Source organism: Lichenostomus cassidix, chromosome 6 (genome assembly GCF_008360975.1).
Source record: "Lichenostomus cassidix isolate B80296 chromosome 6, HeHo_3.0, whole genome shotgun sequence".
NCBI classification, from domain to species: Eukaryota; Metazoa; Chordata; class Aves; order Passeriformes; family Meliphagidae; genus Lichenostomus; species Lichenostomus cassidix.
In genome coordinates this window covers 3,550,805-3,570,762 of record NC_139487.1, presented here as the reverse complement: position 1 = coordinate 3,570,762, position 19,958 = coordinate 3,550,805, and the positions used below count along the sequence as shown (strand labels likewise).

Below are 19,958 nucleotides of genomic sequence, written 5' to 3'. Positions count from 1 at the left end.
AGAGAAAAGTGCCCACATTGTCCCCAAGAGAGTCTTTGTCTTCACTGCAAAACATCAACTTTTTAATGTGAAAATGCAGGTTTTGGACTTATTAACTCCAGTGCTGCCTTGGAGAGCTCATCCTGTCCCTCCTCATTCCTATCCACAGGAGCCAAAAGTATTTTCTAACTGAAGGTGTTCTGCACTTGAAAAGCCATGGAATAGGGAAAGCTTCAACGCAAGCTTTCCCTGAGCATAAAACTCCTCATTTTTCAGCTTTCTAATTGGAAAGGAGAAAAACCTCATTCAGGATTAATGAGCAGAAATATGGAAAGGCTAGCAGAGGAAAGGTTCTGTGCTATTTTCTCTCCACTATTGCAAAGAGCTCTGTGGCACTTTACCTGCATGAACTCCACACTAGCATTTTTTATCCTATTTTGAAAAGTTTCCCATTTTATTCCTCTTGTAACAGTGTGGGGGGTCTACATGTCTGATTGCCATTTGACTTGCATTCAAGCATCCCAAAAGAGCCAAAAGTCCAATTTGCATTTGCAATATGGAACAAATCAGATGTGTCTGCAGGATTTTGTATTCCACATCCCACCAGCCTCAGATCCATCAGCCCTTATTCCTGCACGTTTGGCAGCTGAGGAATTTATCCATTTTCCTGTCTGAGGTTCTTGCTTTCCATCCATTTCTCGGCTTTTGCAGTACCTGCATTCACTTTGTCAGCATTTTCTAAGGTCTTTGGGAGAACACTCAGAGCTTTCTGACTCTGGATAGGATTCCTCAACCTTTTTTGTTCCACTACAACAAGTTTTTTGGGGGGCAAATATTTCTGAAATGTCCTCTGTACCTTAGAATCATTCAGGTTGGGAAAGACTTCCAAGATTATCAAGTCCAACCTTAGGAAGCGTTTTTCACTACATAAGCAATTAAGGGCAAAAAAGGAGAAAAATCACATCAAATGCTGAAGTTCTACTTTTAGGCAATCACATGTGAAAGGCTGTTTGGCTGAAATTGCAGTTTCTGCTATCAGGCAGTGAAACATTTGGGGGAAGTTTGAGATCTGGTCATGTCTTCAGACATCCTCTGTCTTATGCATGGGGAAAGCTCCTTGAACGATTGAAAATTATCTTGTGGGAGGGAAAAAAAGGTTTATTAGAGCCAAATCTTTGAACTGTTCCCTTCAGTTAGAGGACTCTGGTGCTTTATCCAACTGAGTCCCACTGTAGAGCTCTCAAAATTCCCGTACTTTTTAAGTTTAGAACTCTAGAAATGCATGTAATTCTTTACTATCAACTTCATGAAGATCACAGTTGTGTTGTTAGCTGAACTTGGTCTTTGGGAATCATGATGATTACAGGAGAACAGTATTGCCAGGTACATACCTTAAATAAATCCTAAATTCACCAGCAGCTCCAGGCTGATTTATATTCACACAAGAAGTCTGTCTGGCAATTCATTAAAAAAAATAAAACTAAACCACAAAATAAATCTGTAAGTAATTAACTACCACCACCACCACACAATAAAAGCTTAATTAATCACTTTCCCTGTTCGCTTTGAAAGTGATATTTAAGAAAGTACAGAGCAGATACACTGTGTAGCAGAAGGAAGGCAAAAGATACATAATCTGCCAGAACATGAGCTATGGGGAACTTCTGCACACAACTTTTCCTGCATTCTTTTCTTGGCCTGTTGGATGCAGCAGCACTTCTGCAATTACAGCATCCTGCTAATGCTCAGGTGAAAACAGGAGCAAAACTCTATTATTTACTGTTATTTACAAACCTGTACATGCACAGGTAAATAACCACAAAGAAACAGAAGATTAATCCTATATTAATCCTGTACCTGGGTACTTTCACTCCTAAATCCACTCAGCTCCAGCCACGAGTCACAGCTACTGGAAGTCACTGTGGCTTTCCAGCTTTTTTTCACTTTTCTGTAAAATCAAATCCTAGCAGTGCAGCCCCACAGAGCCCAGGCAGTGCAGGTTTGGGGAGCATTCAGTGTCAAAATAGGAAATTTTCACTCTTCCTAAGCCAAGAGTAAAATGAGTTTCTCCACCTCTCACTCAGTGGTATTATCTCGTGCAATTCTTTGAAAAGCATTGTTATAAAATACGCTTTAGAGTGTAGTGGGGCTGATTCCCATTTAAAAAATAGCTCCTTTAAACATCCCTCCAGAATCAGAAAGTAACTTCAAGGCTCTTTTTTTGTCTAGTAAAATCATGCAAATCACTGAGCAAATAAAGAATGAAATCCTTGTCTTTCCTTGCCTCCACCTAACCCCTAATGATATGGGGCAAAGCCTTGCTTGCTACCACCAGGATGCTCCTCACCAGAAGGGAAGCATTTTATGTCCAAAAAAGGACTTTGGAAACCTCTCAGCAGACTCACCAGCGTATCCTTGGTAATTCAACTCCAGCAGGGCTGGAGAGATTAGCAGCTAAACCCAAGGGCTCTAGAGATGCCTTCAGTGATCCCCACACACTTCCTCTGCTGCCTTCCCAGGCACTCTGACTCCCTGAGTCACCAGCTGGCATCTCTTCATTATCCTTGTTTTTCTCACCTTTTTCTCGTTGCCGTTTTTAGCGACGTGTAGAAAAGAGAAACAGTTTTCCCTTTTGCACCTGTCAAGTTGATTTAGCACTGCCTGGTGAGGGCGTGAGGAATAAAATGTCTGATAGTGCTCCATCCCTTCCAGCACACAGCAGACATGCAGAATATCCTGTTCTTGCCCACACTGGGATGATAAAACCACAGGGGAATGGGATCAGAAATGTTCCTTTTGCTGTGCAACGAGGAAATTATAGATGTGTTTGGATCAGAAGCAGTGAAATAACATTGGGGTGTATTTTACTAATGGTTTAATGTAGGAGTTTTTCGTTGCTTGATTAGATATACAAAAACCCCACCAAACACCTTTTGAAGCTGAACTAGCCAGAAAAGCTTCCAGAGGAGCAAGGCTTGTCCCTAAAAGAGACAGATGTGCTCAGTGGGTTCAGGAATCCTCATCAGGAAAATAATCAGGCAGCAGCAGTGGTAGAGACCCATCTTGGGGCTGGTCATAGTTTCCACTGAATATCCTCATTGCATTGTCCAGGCACTGAATTGAAAAGTGCATTTTAAAAGGCAAGTAATTTTGACTACATCAGAGCTTTGCTTGTTCCCATTTTCCTTGAGTACCCAGTGTTAAAGGCACATCTTTATATTTTCATAAACCAAACAGTCCCACAAGACATCACCTCAGCAGAGGCCTGACAAGAAGAGCAAATTTAGAGCATCTTTGTATAATAACAATAAAATCAACAAGCAACCACTGTGTGAACATGACAGTCAAATCCCAGCTCTGTACTCTGACCACCAATCTTTTGGTAGTTTGCTTTCCACACAGACAGTGAATTGGACAAGGCTTTAAAATCTCAGCTCAGATATTGAAAATTCAGGAAATTACTTCTTCTGCACCACAGCTTCTACTTCCACTACTTCATCTTTCTGACAGATTCGAAGCTCACGTAGCTGACAGAAGTCTTCATTCCAAACCCAAAAGAAATAAGTGAAGTTTGGCTGTGAGCCATGGGATTGACCTGTCTAGCCAGCTCACTGAACAAATAATAACATTAAACCCCAAGACTGAATTCAACTAATGAGTGTCCTGTAATATGCTGGCATTTCAGGAACAAGTCTAGTCTATTAAAATCTATTCAGTGAAATCATCCCTTTTTTTTAAGAGGTGTTTTTTTAAAGAGACATTTTTCTCACCCTAAATATTAGGCTGAATTCAGAGAAGGCTGCTGGAAGAATTATCTTTGAAAGTGGTTTTCTCTGGCATAATCAAATGTGTTTATTCCCATTTTTTTTTCTTTCTCATGTTACATTATTCATTGCAGCCATGGGTAAGGAAAGATGCTAATCAAAAAGGTTTGGCCAATTTTGAGGGTATTGCTCATTATTCATTCTTACTCATCCCTTGTCCTCTTTTGTTGTGACATTCTTTAAAGGATGGGCTCTTAAATGGAATAGTGAACATTTCATTATTCCACATATTTTAGAAGTGCTGAGGAGAAAATAGAGGCTGGTGGATGAAAGAAAGCTCATTAAAAGCCACATGTTTTCATCTTTGCTTGTCACACATGGCAATTAGGATGTGATACAGGTCATATTAAAATTCATGGGACGTGCACCTAGGGCCAGCAAGTTCGTTCTTAGAAGTTCCTATTATGAAAAGTTTAAGGAAAAGCTTTAAAATGAAAATGTGTGTTCTAGGTCAGAGGAGTGCTCCACTTTGGGCTGCAAAGAGAAGAGAGGGTGAAGAGAGAGCCTCCCAAAGGACTAGAAAAGAGCAGCTCTGGTGCTTATCCAGCACAGGAGAAATTCTCTGCTGATCCACCTTGGTGACACTTCTCAAGAGCTTTCAGCTGTCAGTTCAATGCTTTATGTGTCACTCTCTCATTTCTCCTTTCTAGTGAACAAAATCACCACTCAAATTCCAGTAACACCACAAACTAGTCATGTTTTAACTTCACACCCTCTTCAGATTTCGCCCCCATTTCGCACCGAAATATCTCCAGTTTTTCCTGAATGACATCCCTGTGATTCAGCTTTCCCTCCTCATTCACTCATTGATCTCTTCCCAGAGTTTCATTTTCTTGATAAACACCTCAGCTAAAATACTATCAGTCTGTTTTTATAATTTTCATGGATAATTTGCATGGTTGCTTGCACTGTGCATTTTATCCTCTCTCTGCCTTCCCTGACTGACTCCTCCTCACCCAGATGTCCTGGAGAGGTCCTGAGAATCAAGAGATTCCTGCACTACATAAATTAAAAAGAAATAATAAACCAAAACCCTTAAGAACTGCATTATTGAACAGGTGGCAACACTGCACAAAAATAAACAAATACGGGGCAAGTAAACAGTGGTGCATCTGAGGAGTTTCATCAAGATGAGGCAAAGGAAATCATGATTGCAGCTAAACACAGACAAATGTTGGGCTGTGCAGAGATCAAACACTGGGAGATCTGTGAAATACAGAACAAATGTGCACTAAGCCCCACTCTGAGCACTGCCATATGCATAAACATCACTCCTTTATTTTGTAAATGCATTCAGAATTGAGGTGTGGCCAGAAGAAAAACTACGAGTTTAAATGTAAATCAAATCAAAATAATTACAGACTTGATGGTGGCAGACTTGGGCCACACTGAGGAGTGTTATTGGGCACCTCAGGCCCATAAATCTCTTGAGGATGAATTTCTGCCTGCAGTCAGACCCCCAGCCTCTGAAGGGGTCTGCCCCACAGATGGGAGCTGAGGCACCAGAAATCAAACTCTATTAACAGCCCCATAAAAGAAAAACATTGATGTTAACAAGACTCTTTCCACTGATTTGAATGGGCTTTGGATGGAGGCCTGTGCAAACAAGGATGGAATTAGAAAATGGAAATCTGCATATATATATATATATACAAAACCTGTCAATCCAACTGTTTGCCTTCCAAGGATGACCTAGTACCACTTAATTTATGAGGCATTTAAAGGGCAAGGAGGCAGATTGACATTTTTAACAGTTACCTGAATTGAAGTTTTGCAAATATTGACTTTAATATTTTAAACAAAAAATTGCAAACCCGCTGGCATCAATTGGATTTCTTTCTAAATGAATATTTCACCGATTGCAAATATCTATATTCTAGCCACCTTCAGTAATTAGCTGCAATAAATTGAGTGTGTGTCATCTGGTTTGTGCCCTGTCCTTGAGACTGCTCCCTTTGATTTCCACTTGGATTCAAAGCTGGGGCTGATCAGTACCAGCTGCTCAGCCAAAGGGCACATCACACATTCCCATTCCTCCTCCTTCTCCATCCCAGCTCCCAGCCAGGCTATTGTTTGCTACAACTAATTAATCCCACATGTCCTGGCTGCCAGCGAGCCTCACAAACCCCAAATTTTGGTATTTACTGCATGTCCAATTAAGTAATTCCACTTCTGGAGAGATGCATAAACACAGAGTTGTGTACATGTAAGCACAGCACACATCCTTACCCTGCCAGATTTGCAGTTATTATTCATTGTGATTGATACATGTTTGGCAACTGCTATTATTATTTCTAATAATAAGAATGTCTGGCCTCTTAACATCTAAATGTGAGTAAATATAGGTATGTGTTGGTGTTTAAAGATCTCTGTGAGGGCTAGATTTTCAGATCTTCATTCCCAACTGCTACCTGGTGACATGGTGACATGGCACACAGCATCAGTGTCACTGCCCTGGCAGGACCTGCCCCTTGCCTGCCTCTGGGTGAGGAGAAAGGATAAATATCAAATATTCTAGCCAGAACTTTTCACACTGCAGCTCAACTTGCCTGACACTTCCTGCTAGAACCCTCCTGGTTGCACTCACATCTTTAACAAACAGCGTTTTTCCTCACTGGGTGTTCAACTCAGGGCTTATTATGCCTCTTGCAGTTCAAATAGTTCAGCTGCTCGCAGGGAAATCCACTGAATTTTCCTGTATGAAATAAGTCCAGCAGCCAATTCGTTGAGTTGGTGTCAATCACCTACATCCTGGATCATGGAGAAGGAGTTTGGTGGAGGAGATCAGTTGCTTGTTGTACCTCTGGCTATTTTTTTAAAAGCTCAGGGGCTTTGAAACCTCTAATTGCACATGGCTGGTGAAAGCCTGGGAGCTCAGCTGTGCCCAAAGAGCCCAGACTTGCTGTGGAAGGAGGGACTGAGCCATTTCCAGATTATTTTGGTGGTGCATCATGAGTCTCTGCCCTTCTCCCCTTGACTTTGTGCTTGGCCATGCACAGGAAGAGAAGGAGGCTGAGGAAGAGCCTCACCTGACTGAATGCAGCAATAAAATCACTCCCTGGAGCTGGAGAATCAGCTAGAGTGGGAAGTGAAAACCAGCAAATTAGAAGATGAATTATGCATGTATCAATTGGTTGGTCCACAATAAAGAGATTTTTGGAGAATGAGGAAATCTTCTTTTTTTACTTTTGTAATTCCATCATTTCCTATGTAGAAAAATGACTGTGGCTCCATTTGCAAAATCTAACATTTGTAGAAAATGACTAAATTCAAACTACCTGTCAGAGCTCAATATGCTCCCCTAGGAGCTCAGCAGCGTTTTTAATTTAGTTTTTAATTCTGTAGTGCTGCATCTGCAGTGAATAAAGCAAGCCAGCTTAGGGAGGGATGAGTGTTCCATAGAGATGGGGGTAATTTTTAGGATGTCTGCTGCTTTTTCTGCACCTGTAAGGTGTTCATTGCAGCAGGTGGGGAATGAGGAAGATGCAAGTGTGTAAAAATAAATGAACTTTGCCCTCATGGATTGGATTCTGTTCTCATCACTGTCATGTTTGGTGAAAAAGCCAGCAGGGAAGGTGAAAGCAAAGCTGAACTGCAGAACATTCCATGACAGGATGGAAATCTATTGTCTCCAGCAGGCTGAGGAAGAAAAAGCCTGCTGCCTAATTAGGTAGATTTAAAATCCAAGTGTTTCCCATGGTCATAAAATTATGGAATGGTTTGGGTTGGAAAGGATCTTAGAGACCATTTAGTTCCACCCCTGCCATGGCAGGGACACCTTCCACTGTCCCAGGTTGCCCCAAGCTCTGTCCAGCCTGGCCTTGGACACTTCCAGGGATCCAGGGGCACCACAGCTTCTCTGGGCACCCTGTGCCAGGGCCTGCCCACCCTCACAGGGAACAATTCCTTCCCAAAATCCCATCCAACTCTACTCTCTGGCACTGGGAAGTCATTCCTTTTGTCCTGTCACAATCTGCCTGATTCGGTCTGCAGGGTGGAAAGCAGAGCCTTTTTTCCCTTAATTTATGAAAACAAACAAATGACACATTGAAAGAAGAACATCCTCAGATGACCTCATGTAGACTGCAGTGACCATACTGAGATAATAAACCCAATAAGCAGCCCTTGGGATGGTGCAGGCATTATCATCCCCTTGGGAAGCTGCTGCACCTGAGGGGACAGGGACAAGGACATTTCACATCTCTGCTCCACACACAAGATACATTTGCCATCACCCTTGACTTCTGCCTTGACTTGCCCTGACAAGCCATGCTGCCTGCCCCACAAATAGATTTCCAGATGTTAGAAATTACATTTTCTTATCACTGTTTATCAATATAAATAATCTTTGCTGTTCATATGCTAATCCTGTTAGTGTTGACATTAAATTTAAAATATTTTGTTTGCTATCTGCTGGATATAACTGGGCAAAGTTGAAGCCACTCTACGCCCCCTGATCCTCTGTTTTGCTGTACTGATGGCTCTAAATCACAAATTTTGTGCCATATGCCCCAGACATTAACATGAAGTTTCCTTTTGAAGTAAAGGGGAGTTCAGCTGTAGGGGAATGAGACTTGGCCCCAAATTTTACAACTCTAAACTTCATGGACCAAACTCACTCCTAAGTATCCCAAACCAGTAAAGTACCTGCCAGTCAGTCAGGGAACACAGAAAGGAATTATTCTTTTGGTGGTGCAATTAGGTATTAATGGGAACAAGTGGGTGGTAAAAGCTGATCAAGTTTCTGCAAACTTTAGAAAATGGAATTAAGAGTGGCTGTTTTATTATAAGGCATTTTTGTTGCTGTTTATTTTCTTTATTTTACGGGTCAACAGTTAAATTGAGCTTGTTAGGGCTGAGTCTTTTTGGGGAAGATCTCTGTTTGCATATCTTCCTCTGGAGGTCTTCGAAGTGAAATCACAAATAAATTCACAGGTTTAGAAGTGAAATTAATTCAGAAACCTCTCTTAGATTAAAGTGACAAGGGATAAGGTGAGATGTCACGACATATAATCACCTTTTACCATGAAATCTGTCTCTGTTCTTTTGCCTCTAGAACAGCAGCTTTCACAGCAAGCCAGTTGCCAAGTGTAATTAAGAATAATTAACGAGGAAAAGTCCAAAGATTAGCCAGAGTACAGCAGAATTAACACATTCTGGCTCTGAAATAATCTCTTTACTCGAAAGGGAAAGAGTTAAAAAGTCTGTAAAAGTTCTGCAGGTCTGTTCTGCGGGATACTAAAATTTAACGTGTTGTCATCATCATCACCACAACCACATTTATTGTTATTATTACCAAGACTGCCATTAACTGGATATTCATTAATGCTAAAAGTCACAGTCAGCGTGAGATTCAGCAGGCTCCAAACTCTGGAGGAGGAGGTGGAAAGTTACCTGGTGGCGTTTCAAGAATGGCTTTTCCTTTTTTGTTGTTTTTCTTCGGTTTTAACTCCTTCCTGCTCGGTTTGAGCCCCGGGCGCTCCTCTGGCTCCGCAGCACGGATAGGTCCTCCCTCTCCGGGTTGCTCCGTGAAAGGAAAGAACTCTTCCCCGGGGTACGGAAAGGAGTAATAATGATCCCTGTTGGTAATTTCCTGCAGGTAATAATCCTGATCTTCCATGGGGACAGCGCGGGACACATCGGCCAGCAGTGCCAGCCCGAAGGTGCAGAGAGCCAGGCAGAGCCCGGAGTCACCACGAGCGATCATCGCAGGAGTGTCCCTGCGAGTCCTGCAACTTTCCTTGGAGACAGGGCAAGAGTTTGGGCAGCTGGAAGAACCCTCGGGAGAGGCTGAGGAAGGAGCCGGTGCTGGGAGCTGCTCCGGGAATGGGCTGAGCGAGGAGGCAGAGGGACGTGAGTGGCACAACCGGACTCTCGGACACCGGGACAGCCGGACACACAGACACTCGGACACACGGACACCAGGACACACGGACACACAGACACTCGGACACCAGGACACTCAGACTCTCTGACACTCAGACACACAGACACTCGGACACACGGACACTTAGACACACGGACACTTAGACACACGGACTCTCAGACACTCAGACACACGGACACACGGACTCTCAGACACACTGACTCTCGGACACACGGACTCTCAGACACACGGACTCTCAGACACACGGACACTCAGACACACTGACTCTCGGACACACGGACTCTCGGACACTCAGACACTCGGACTCTCGGCCAGCCCCGGGCAGGTGGGATCCCCAGCCGGCTGCTCTCCTCGCTGCCCCGCAGCTCTCGGCGCTGCTCTCCCCAGCCGCAGTTACGCGACAGTTTCCGCTCAGTCCCCGAACTCCTCACTCCTCCTGCGCGCAGCTCATCCAAGAGAGCGCTTATTCCAAGGAAAGTAAACTTGGCAGGCTGCCTTCTCCTCCCAGCCCGTGTCCGAAGTGTTTCCCTCCCCCGGGAGAGGGGGGTGGGCAGAGCCCGGGGCTGGCAGGGGTCACCTGCTGGCACTGCCACCCTGGGCACGCAGGAGGGGACGTGGGGTGAGCGACAGTGGCGAATAATCCTCGTTCCGTAGAAGTTATTCCCTTTTGTGGTGCTTTTTTCCCCCCTTTTAACTTTTACAGAGTGGGATCTGCCTCCAGCACCGATCTCAGCCTCCCTGTTTATATTAGTTTGCATATGGGTGACATTAAAAGTTTCTATGTAACTTTGTAGACGTAAAACTCTATTTGACTTTATAGATTATAAAACTATATCTTAGTTTACATATAGTTTTATTACTTTAGAATAGCTTACAGTTTATTTTTTCAAATAATACAGATTTAGATAAGTTTACAGGTTGCAGTATTTTATTTTTTTATAGTATCTAAGTTACAACTTATACAACTCAACACATATCATATGCCAAGTTATAAAAGGTTTCTCCTGGGCTATATGGCAGCTCCCTGGATTCAACCCAGCCGAAAACCAGGAAGAGCATGGTTCATCTGTGGTCCTTTTCCTCACTCTTTTTGGGAAAATCCTGATATTTGTTCTCTCTGAAACATCTTCCCAGCAGAGCAGGATGTGCTGTGCTACACAACCCAGTGTCACTAATGAAATCAATTTGTCTGAGAGTAAAGCCTTATCTTTAATCTTTTTCATACCTCTAAAATATCCTTCAGTGCTGAAGGAAATGTGCAACAGTTGGCTCCCATGAAATATGAATTCTTACTCCTGTGTTGAAAATACCAGCTTCTATTTTCATCATGTATATTGTATTTCTTGGGCCAGTCAGCTGGGAGAAAATGTTACATCTGTTACCCTAGTCTTTATTCTGGCTTTGTACTCACATTTTTTGTGTGTTTCTCATAACCTTAATACCATAAAAATCCTCATTTCATGTCTTGGTACCTGTATCTTTTGATATATTTGGTTTCCAGACTGTGGGTGATCCTGTTCCATATATGCAATGATCATCCTTGTCTTGCTATCCCAAAAAGTAATTTAATGATTATATTGTTGTTCTTCCTTTTATAAAAATGCAACTGTGTTTCTATCCTGAAGTTTTACTTTTTCCCCGCTTTGAATCTGAAAACTATGCATCTTTCTATTTTAGATATAAGAATCTTCATTTTCTAAAACTAGAATAAAATGTAGTTTGCTTTTTTAGTGCTTTGCTGAATTTTATATATATCTATATGTAAACTTTATTTGAGGAAAAGCTGCTTCCCTTCCAACTTTTCAGACCCTTTTATCTGTAATAGATGGCTTTGTCACCTCTGCCTCTGGGTGCAGTGTGGGAGCTAAGTCTTGCTGGGTTTGGTCTGTGGCTGAATATCCTGGAAATCCCCTCTTAGTGATTTCACACATGCTGTTACTTTATTTTCCCTTCCCAGGGTACCCAGTCCTCTCCCCCTTTGGTCCTAATTTCTGAGGGCAGAGCACAAGCTACAGAAAATGTGTTTAGTTTTGCTGCCATTTACAGCTCAGTCAGTCTTCTGCAAATATTATGAACTCTCTCATACCTAGAGAAGCAGTAGAAAAATAAACTTTTCCATGACATCATTAAGGACTTGGTGTTTCAGTAACTAAAGGAGCTTTAGCAGCAAATTATTTAACTTGCTGTAATATTTAAAGGACACATAGATGAATATTTACATTTTCAAGCATAACAAGAAGCATTTTAATAAAGCATAAAGTCAAATGTACTTTAATTAAAGACCTGAGGAATGTGATTTGAGGAAATTTTACATTCCACTGGGGAGAGCTTTGCAGGACATCAGGCATTACCAAATCCACTGCTCCACCTCCTGCAGTCCCCACAGATAACTCCCTCTTTTCTCTCTGTCTGTACTTAAGACAGATTAATTCATCCAAACACACTTATCAATATCTTTTCCTGGCTATCAACCTGTGTAAATAACCAGCTCTCCTGTATTTTTTTCCCTAGAGTTTTAATACTTTCTGGGGTTATGGATTCACTGCTGCCCTTTGCAGACTCACCTCTCTTTCTGGGATGTGTATGAATTCAGCCAGCTGGGACCACACAAAAGTCTGTCTCCAGGCACAGTTTTGATCTACTTCACTACAAAATGTTTTTACTACTTTTTTATCTGTCATCATCCCAGAAAAAACTTACAGGAAACTTCTAAGAGTGGCACAGAAAGTTTGAGATCACTGAGGCCTCAGATGTTTTGGGCCTAAGGGTTGTTTTTTTTTTCTTTTGCCTGGGAAGTATCACAACAGCTTATGAAAACCTGCAGTTGATGTGGAAGGAGATAAAGCAAACTCAGATTTTTGTAGAAAACAACTGTAACTAGCATCATCCTCCCTCCTGAAATGATGCCAGTGAGAGTGAATAAGTCATTCTACACTTTGCTTTAAATGTATGTCGTGCTGAAGTGAAACACAAAATGCTGTGGTCTGCAAATGAGCAGGGGTTTCCCCCTCTGTTCCTAAAAAAAGATTTATTTTGAGGTTGATGGTTTGCTCTCTAAGCTGGGTTAACACTTCTCAAGGCACGAATTTCAAGCCAATTTCAACACCACCTCTGGAAAAAAAGGCACTCCCAGCTCTGCCTTGCCCCTAGCAACAACCTCCCTTCTAGGGTAGGTTTGGAGTGGATATTAGGGGAAGTTTCATCATGGAAAAGGTGATCAAGCATTGGAACAGGCTGGCCAGAGCAGGGGTGGATTCACCATGCCTGGAGGGATGTAAAAGCTGTGGGGATGTGGCACACAGGATCAGTGATGGGATTGGCAGTGCTGGGCTGGTTAAAGGATGGACTCAGTGACCTCAGAGATCTTTTCCAACCTGAGTTACCCTGGAAAGTGCAGATTCAGGACTGCACTTCAGTGAGGAGAGGTAAAGTTGTACCTGTAAGCACAGTTCTTGTTGAGGGTCTTAATTGGTATTTATACTGCACAATCAGTTGCCACACATTTAGATTTAATTCAACTTCAATGGCTTAATCCTGCAACTTCTCATTTGGAATGTGCATCATATTTTTAGTTGGAGCAAACCCTCGTGGCTGGAAAGAAAGACAAAAAATTAGACATCTCTGTTTTCTTTGCCATTCCAGGATAACTTTCTGAGGTAGCACATAAGGTTTCTATATGCTTTGGCAACAAAATGACTCTAAAAATAACTTTCCCCCTGAACACCAGTGAAGTTTCTGTTCCTTTGTACTTCAGATCTGTAGTAAATCATGAAGCACAGAATGGAGCAAGAAAAGAGAATTACACTTTTTAAAGTCATTTTCTTTGCCACATAAAGCATTTACCCCTGCTGTCAACAAGGGCAAACCATCTCAGAGGAAATAGAAACCTAAAACTGACACCGGGAAACACAAAGTACACTGCATTGAACATTTATGTGGCTCTTTGATGCCTGTTTTTCACACATGTAACAGAAACAGGTATCCAGGTTCTGCTCACCTGCATACCTTGAGTTTATCCCTGGGATATCCTGGCATTTAAAACCCTGTTTGCACTTGTTGATAAGGCAGATCCTTCAAAGAGTGCTTCTTACCGCAAGAAAAATAATGACTGGAAATATAATCAAGCTCTTTACATGGAGACATTTTACTCAGTTTTAAGATACATTTAACTGTAAAGGGAATAGAATTATTATACCAGGTGATTGATGCCAAATACACACAGAATCTCAACATTTGTCTCTGAACATATCAAATAATGGCAAAAAAAATATCCTCCTGAGCAGGCTGCTGTTTCCTTTGGGCAAACAGATTTTAAAACAAACTGATGCCATTAATGAAGGCAATTATTTCCTTCAGCAGTTGTTTATTTTAACTGCTTAGAAATGCAGTGTGCATCCTGGCTGGGGAATTTATCCCAGTGCATTCTCCCTAACTTTTTCTCCTAAGAACAACATGACCTTCAGATAATCATTCAGCATATTGCCTTTGTGCTTGTGTCTGGAGAAGCAGCTCGGATTGCCATGGAAACAAAAGTTCCTTGTTCTCTTATACTTCTCCATGCTGTGATATCATTTTCACTCTATGAGTCCTTTTCGCAGCCAGAAATGGAATTGTGGGATTTTCTTGTTTTGAGCACCTCAAAGTGATGGATCAGTTCATGGCACAGATGCTTTGAATGCTGAGCAGAGGCTGCACCCACCATCGTTATTATTTGGGGATATTTAGATCAGATCCATCTGCATCAGTCCATTTCTGCTGGAGAAATGAAAATTCTCTATGGACATTTTCCCAGAGTTTTCTTCATTTTTTTCCTTCTCTGCTGAACACATGAAAAAACCCAGAATTTTAAGAAAGGCAAAATTAAGCAGTGACATAAAGCCAAAAAGGAATTTATGGCATTTTTGCAAAGAATGTAATAGTTCTGGGGGTTTTTTTTAATGATGGGAACTACATTTCTTCATGTCCCAGAACGCCTCTCGATTTTGTGTTGACAACACATTGCCCTGGCATTTGGCAGCCACTGCTGGACCAAAGCCAGCAGGATTATCACTAGGAAAGGGACTGGAGAGGCTGCCTTGGGATTAAAAATTCTGTAATGCTAGCACTGCAAAAATGAGAATTAATTTTTTTTTCTAATACTATTTTTATTTTGTTGATTCATCAGCACTGGAAGGACTGTAGCTCTGCCCCAGTCAATGGTTTGGAGTTGTTTGTGTTGTCCAAAAATGGGCAAACTTAATGTGTAAATTTAATTTTAACTGGAAAACTGGGAGAGCATTGAGACAGCAGAGATGAGTGGATGACAGTGGTTATGTGGAACAGTTGGAGAAAATGGGATGAAATTCCCCCGCTGTGCTCACAGCCTGTCTGGAACGTCCCTTTTTGGTTCACTTGGAGGAAAACAGCCACTTCCAGCAAGTCCCCATGGACATCATCTACCTGCCAACATTCGAATCCCAAAAAGTAACGACTCTCACATTTCAGTCTGGTATTTCCTGGACTGAAATTGCTGCACATGTGCCATGTGGAGTGTGAGCAGCATGTTTAACACATCCCAGGCAGCAGCAGGGAAATGCAGTGTGGAGTTTGTCTGAGACCAACTGAAAGGTCATTTTTTCCTGGGATTTCTTCAATATCCGCAGCCTGAGAATCCATGGATGTAAGTCCAGTGGGAACCAAAGATGGCAAATAAATGTAGTAATATTTATTATGCTAAATGGGATAGAGCTGGCAAATATATAATTGGAGAGTAGTCCTTAAAATTCTATATTTAAAGGTGGTATTTTAAAGACAGAAGACTTTATTCCTTTCAGATACAAGCAGTATTCATGGCTGTGATTACTTTGGGTGAAGAAATACTTAATGTAATGCAATATTTTCATATGATAACAATGTCTCTACATAGCTTAAGTCCAAATCAAAACTGATTCAATTTAATTTAGTGACGTTTATAGCCAATGTTTGAAGACCTGATTTTATCTTCATAATCACATATTTTTGACAATATGCTGGAAGTACCTTCCACACTGCATTCACTTATGGAAACAGTGAAAATGCAAGAATTAATGGGAAAGGAAAGCAATGAAATGAGTTTTCCCTTGTCACACAGAAGGCATCAAAGATTCTTGTCAAGCTTACATTACCAGATATGCCAATATAATTTCACAGCTGTGTAATAAACTTGTCTGAACTTAACTTGTAGCCATTAAAAAAGGGCTTGTGCCAGCATGCTGGACAAGGCTATTTGAGAGGTGAAATGATAGGACTTAGAGGCACAGGGAAGATTTAATGCTATGCAGATTCTTATTAATAGGTGGCACAACATAAATTGTAAACTTCCACTGTTTGAAAGGCACTAATATATTTTTCCACATAGGACTTGGCACTACTTCTGCCACAAAAAGCAGGATTCTAAAAATTACCTTGCATTTTAAAATTTACCCAAAGTATTTTGTTTCCAAAACTCATAGAATACCTTAGGTTGAAAGGCATCTTTGGGGTATCAGCATATCCCTTTTTTAACCTTCTTTGTATGTTTAAACTATAAAACCTCCAAGACAGAGTTTTTTCTCACAGTGTGGTTATATGTCCCACTGATTAATGGGATCAACACTGTTAGAGATATCATTGGCTCCAACAGAGTTTTACCCTAAAGAGTGTCATTATCCTTTAGGCTACTGAATTTGGGTTTGGAAATACTGAAATTTAGCCAAATGCACCCCATAGTGCAGGTCAGATATGGTTTTGTTTGCTTCCTACTGGTTATGGCAAACACAGTCCAAGTAAAATACCTTGGCCTCACTTGAGGCCAGATAAGCTTGTCAGCGGAGTGGGGAGTAATTTCCAGAAGCATCCATCAGGGCTTAAATGGCTTATCTCAGGAATAATGATAATATTTTTGAAAGGAAACCACTTGTGACTAATAGGAAGAAGAGCTGCTGGCTCCTTTGATCAGCACCTAAGACAAAGGAGTTTCTTATTTCTGCTTTATTGCTATAGCTGGATGGATAACAAAACTGGTATGAAGCAATTTTAATATTTTCCTGGCATTTTAGGGATGCTGTTATGTATTTTTATTGCTTATGATCTTCTCTTTCTCTCCTTCCCGTGGTCCCTATTTGCCTTGGGAAGGGGCTCTTTTTCTTGATATTTTGTGATATTTAGCACAGAGTGTCAGGGGAGAGGCTGAGCAAGGATCAAGGTGCTTCTCCACAGGTTGAGGTATCATATAGTCAAGGAGGCTCCCAGTGCCACATTCCTAGATTTCCATACAAATACTGCCACAAAGACTTCCCCCACACTTGGGATTGTGTCCTGCTTTGTCCCTGCCCTCCGTTTCTCAGTTATCACAGGCTCAGGGCTCCACTTCATGGGAGAGCTCGGATTTGCAGTGGTTTGGGAATGAGATCAGCAGCACTCCTGCAAGGCTGGCAGCCTGGGCAATGGGACATCTGCAGGGCTGAGCCTGAGCTCAGCCTGGTGTTTGTGTAGGTCTGTGGACCATAATTATCTTCCCCATCTCATCTCACAGGTGGTTTGGGGCTGTATTCAACGGGATGTGTTTTCTAAACATAAACAAGCATTTTCGAATGCATTCACCATCTGTATTTTATTCATTTCAGACAAAACCTCGGCAGAAACTCACAAGAGGCTCCAGATTATTTGCAGGGAATGTTACCGAAGGCCTCTTTGCTGGCAAATGAGGAAAAATGAAAACATGGCTCCCCTTTCTCCTGAGAACTCCATCACAGACTCACATATTTTGATTATTTAATGCTCAGTGACAGCTTTAGGTTTTAAGGGCACTTTACATGTATTTTAGATGAGTTCACAGTCATATGAGGTCAAAATGTTTTATAAATTTTAGAAGTCACTTGCAAGCAGTCCTTCGAAAACTGGTCTTAACAGAAATGCCACACCCTTCCTACATATCTGGAACATCTCCAACAAATCCAAACTGTTACAGAAGCATCATTTCTTTCATTTTTACTCCCTCAAGCCCCATGGAAGATAATTTATTTAGTAGTTTCTTTGGAAATGCCAGTCCCATTGTGTTGCCCTGTCACCAAGCTGTCTGTCTGCTAATTTTCCCAGAAGTCTGTCCATCTGCAGTGTCCTCATCTCTAGTGATGCTGGAATTCCTGACAGATTTCATTTGAATTGAATGGAAAAATCAAGATGGCAAATAAATTCCCTTCACATGGTATGAAAATTGGCTGAATAGAAAAACAGAGCCAAGTTAATAACCCCAGGGATGGAAAACTGCACTGGTGAATTAAAGGATTTTCTTTTTTCTTTAGCTAGCTGATTTCTCAACATACAGAGAGCTGCAGGCCAACCCAAGCACAGGAATTCTCCTGCAAAAATGGCGATTTGAGGATGTGTATGAGAGCCAAAGGGACTCAATTAGGACAGGGGAAATGGAGATAGGAAGAAAAACTGAACTCAGTGTGATGAGCAGTCCTGCAGCCCTAGGTATCGAGTAAAGCATCATAGAATTCTACAACAGCTTGGGTTGGAAGAGACCCTGAAGATCATCTCATTCCAACCTTCTGCCATGGGCAGGGACATCTTCCACTAGCCCAGGTTGCTCCAACCTGACTTTGGACTCTTCCAGGGATCCAGGGGAACCTCAGCTTCTCTGGGCAACAGTGCCAGGGCCTTCCCACCCTCACAGGGAACAATTTCTTCCTAACATCTTATCTAAATCTTTCCTCTGTCAGTTTAAAACTGTTCCACTTCGTCCTATCTTTACCTTTCCTTGTAAAAAGTCACTTTTTGTCTCTTTTTACAAGCCTTCTTTAAGCACTGCAGCAACATCTGTGGCATGAGATTTGCCCAGCCCTCCCAAGGCTGACAGGCAGGGCAGGAGGGCAGACTGCCAAAAGCTCTTCCTGAGGAGCTTCCAGACATGTAGGCAGCACATCCCCACTTGGAACGGAGCTCTGTAGGCACGTTTGATTTAAATCACATATCTTCACCTTGAGTAAAAAGGGAGAAGGAAACTTCCCTCCCAACAACACAGAAAAGTGTGATGTGCCCAGAAAGTTTTCTTCTGCTCTACCAGAAGTATCCACACCTGGGTAGTGGAAAATAAGCTTCAAAAGTTCAGCTGGAGGATCACTTACAGCTATTTTCTACATGGTTTGCTTCTGACTGTGATCCATCACACATACCAGACTAATGGATTACAGTGCAGCGACTTTAGCTTCATCTTCCTTTATCTTGGAAAATCTGGGTAATGGCATTAAGTGTATTTTTCCATAAATAATTTATCGGAGGAGACCAACCTTGTAATTGCAATGGAAAATATTTATTTCTTGTTATTTCGCCCAATCATGTGCAAATTCCTTCTGCCTACTTGTAAGACTACATAAAAAAAAATTTAAAAAAAAAGAAGATACTTAAAAGGCAATGTTTAAAATACCCTGGAAAACACCAGAAGCTTCAAACAAGCCAGTAGGGTAGCGAAAGGCAAGGCAAGACACAGTAAATTCCAGACAGACAGCCAAATTCCACAGATAAACAACTGGAAAAAAAAAATCCATGCAATTTCTAAGACTATTGGAAGTGGGTGGCTGTTGCCATTGATTTAAACTCCCTGCATTTAAATCCTTTTCAGCATTTCTGCGTTTACTGCCTCAGGAGCGGCGCGGCCTTCGCGGCAGAGATGTCCCCACGTGCCAAGCCTCAAACACAACCCCAACCTCATCCCTCTGTGACCTGCCAGCAATGGGAAATCTGCTGGCTGCAAACATCACTGCCAGCTCTGATTCCCAGCGATTTTCCTTTCAGGAGCTCTAATGAGATGGTGTTTACAGAGCGCTGTGGGCAGTGTGTGCGGCCCTGCCCTGTGGCGCTGAGGCCTGCGGCCAGCTCGGGCTCCAGCAGCCCCAAAAAGCTTCCTTCTGGCCACCTCAGTTAGTGATTCCCTGGATTTCTAGCTCCATTCCCTGGATTTCTAGCTCCATTCCCTTCCAGACAGCCCAGTTATGTTGTAGCTTGGGCCTTTGATGCCTGATGGTTTTTTGTCCTTTTTCATTATACTTTTATATCCTTTTTATATCCTTTTTACCCTTTCCCATTTCCCTTTTCCTGTACTTTTTACTCCCTGTATCTTAGCCCCACATGTTTATAACTCTTGCACTCTTGCCCTGCTCAGAATTCTTTGGAGAAGATGAAACAATCTCCACAATCTCAAGAACATGAGGCACCAACCTTGAAAGAGCCCCATCCCTGGGATATGTTTTTGTAAAATAAGTTGTAAC

At 42.0% G+C, this 19,958-nt stretch overlaps 1 protein-coding gene across 1 annotated transcript in view; it reads right to left on the bottom strand.

The window, feature by feature from the left end:
• Nucleotides 1-10,182, bottom strand: part of CPXM2 (carboxypeptidase X, M14 family member 2) — a 64,293-nt gene extending 54,111 nt beyond the window's left edge. The window contains exons 1-2 of the mRNA XM_085064634.1: nucleotides 9,996-10,182; nucleotides 9,198-9,874 (exon numbers count right to left, since the gene is read on the bottom strand). Coding sequence (XP_084920760.1) covers nucleotides 9,198-9,510 — 313 coding nt within the window. The 5' untranslated portion in view covers nucleotides 9,511-9,874; nucleotides 9,996-10,182. The remainder of the gene's footprint in view (nucleotides 1-9,197; nucleotides 9,875-9,995) is intronic.
• Nucleotides 10,183-19,958: the final 9,776 nt, after the last annotated feature.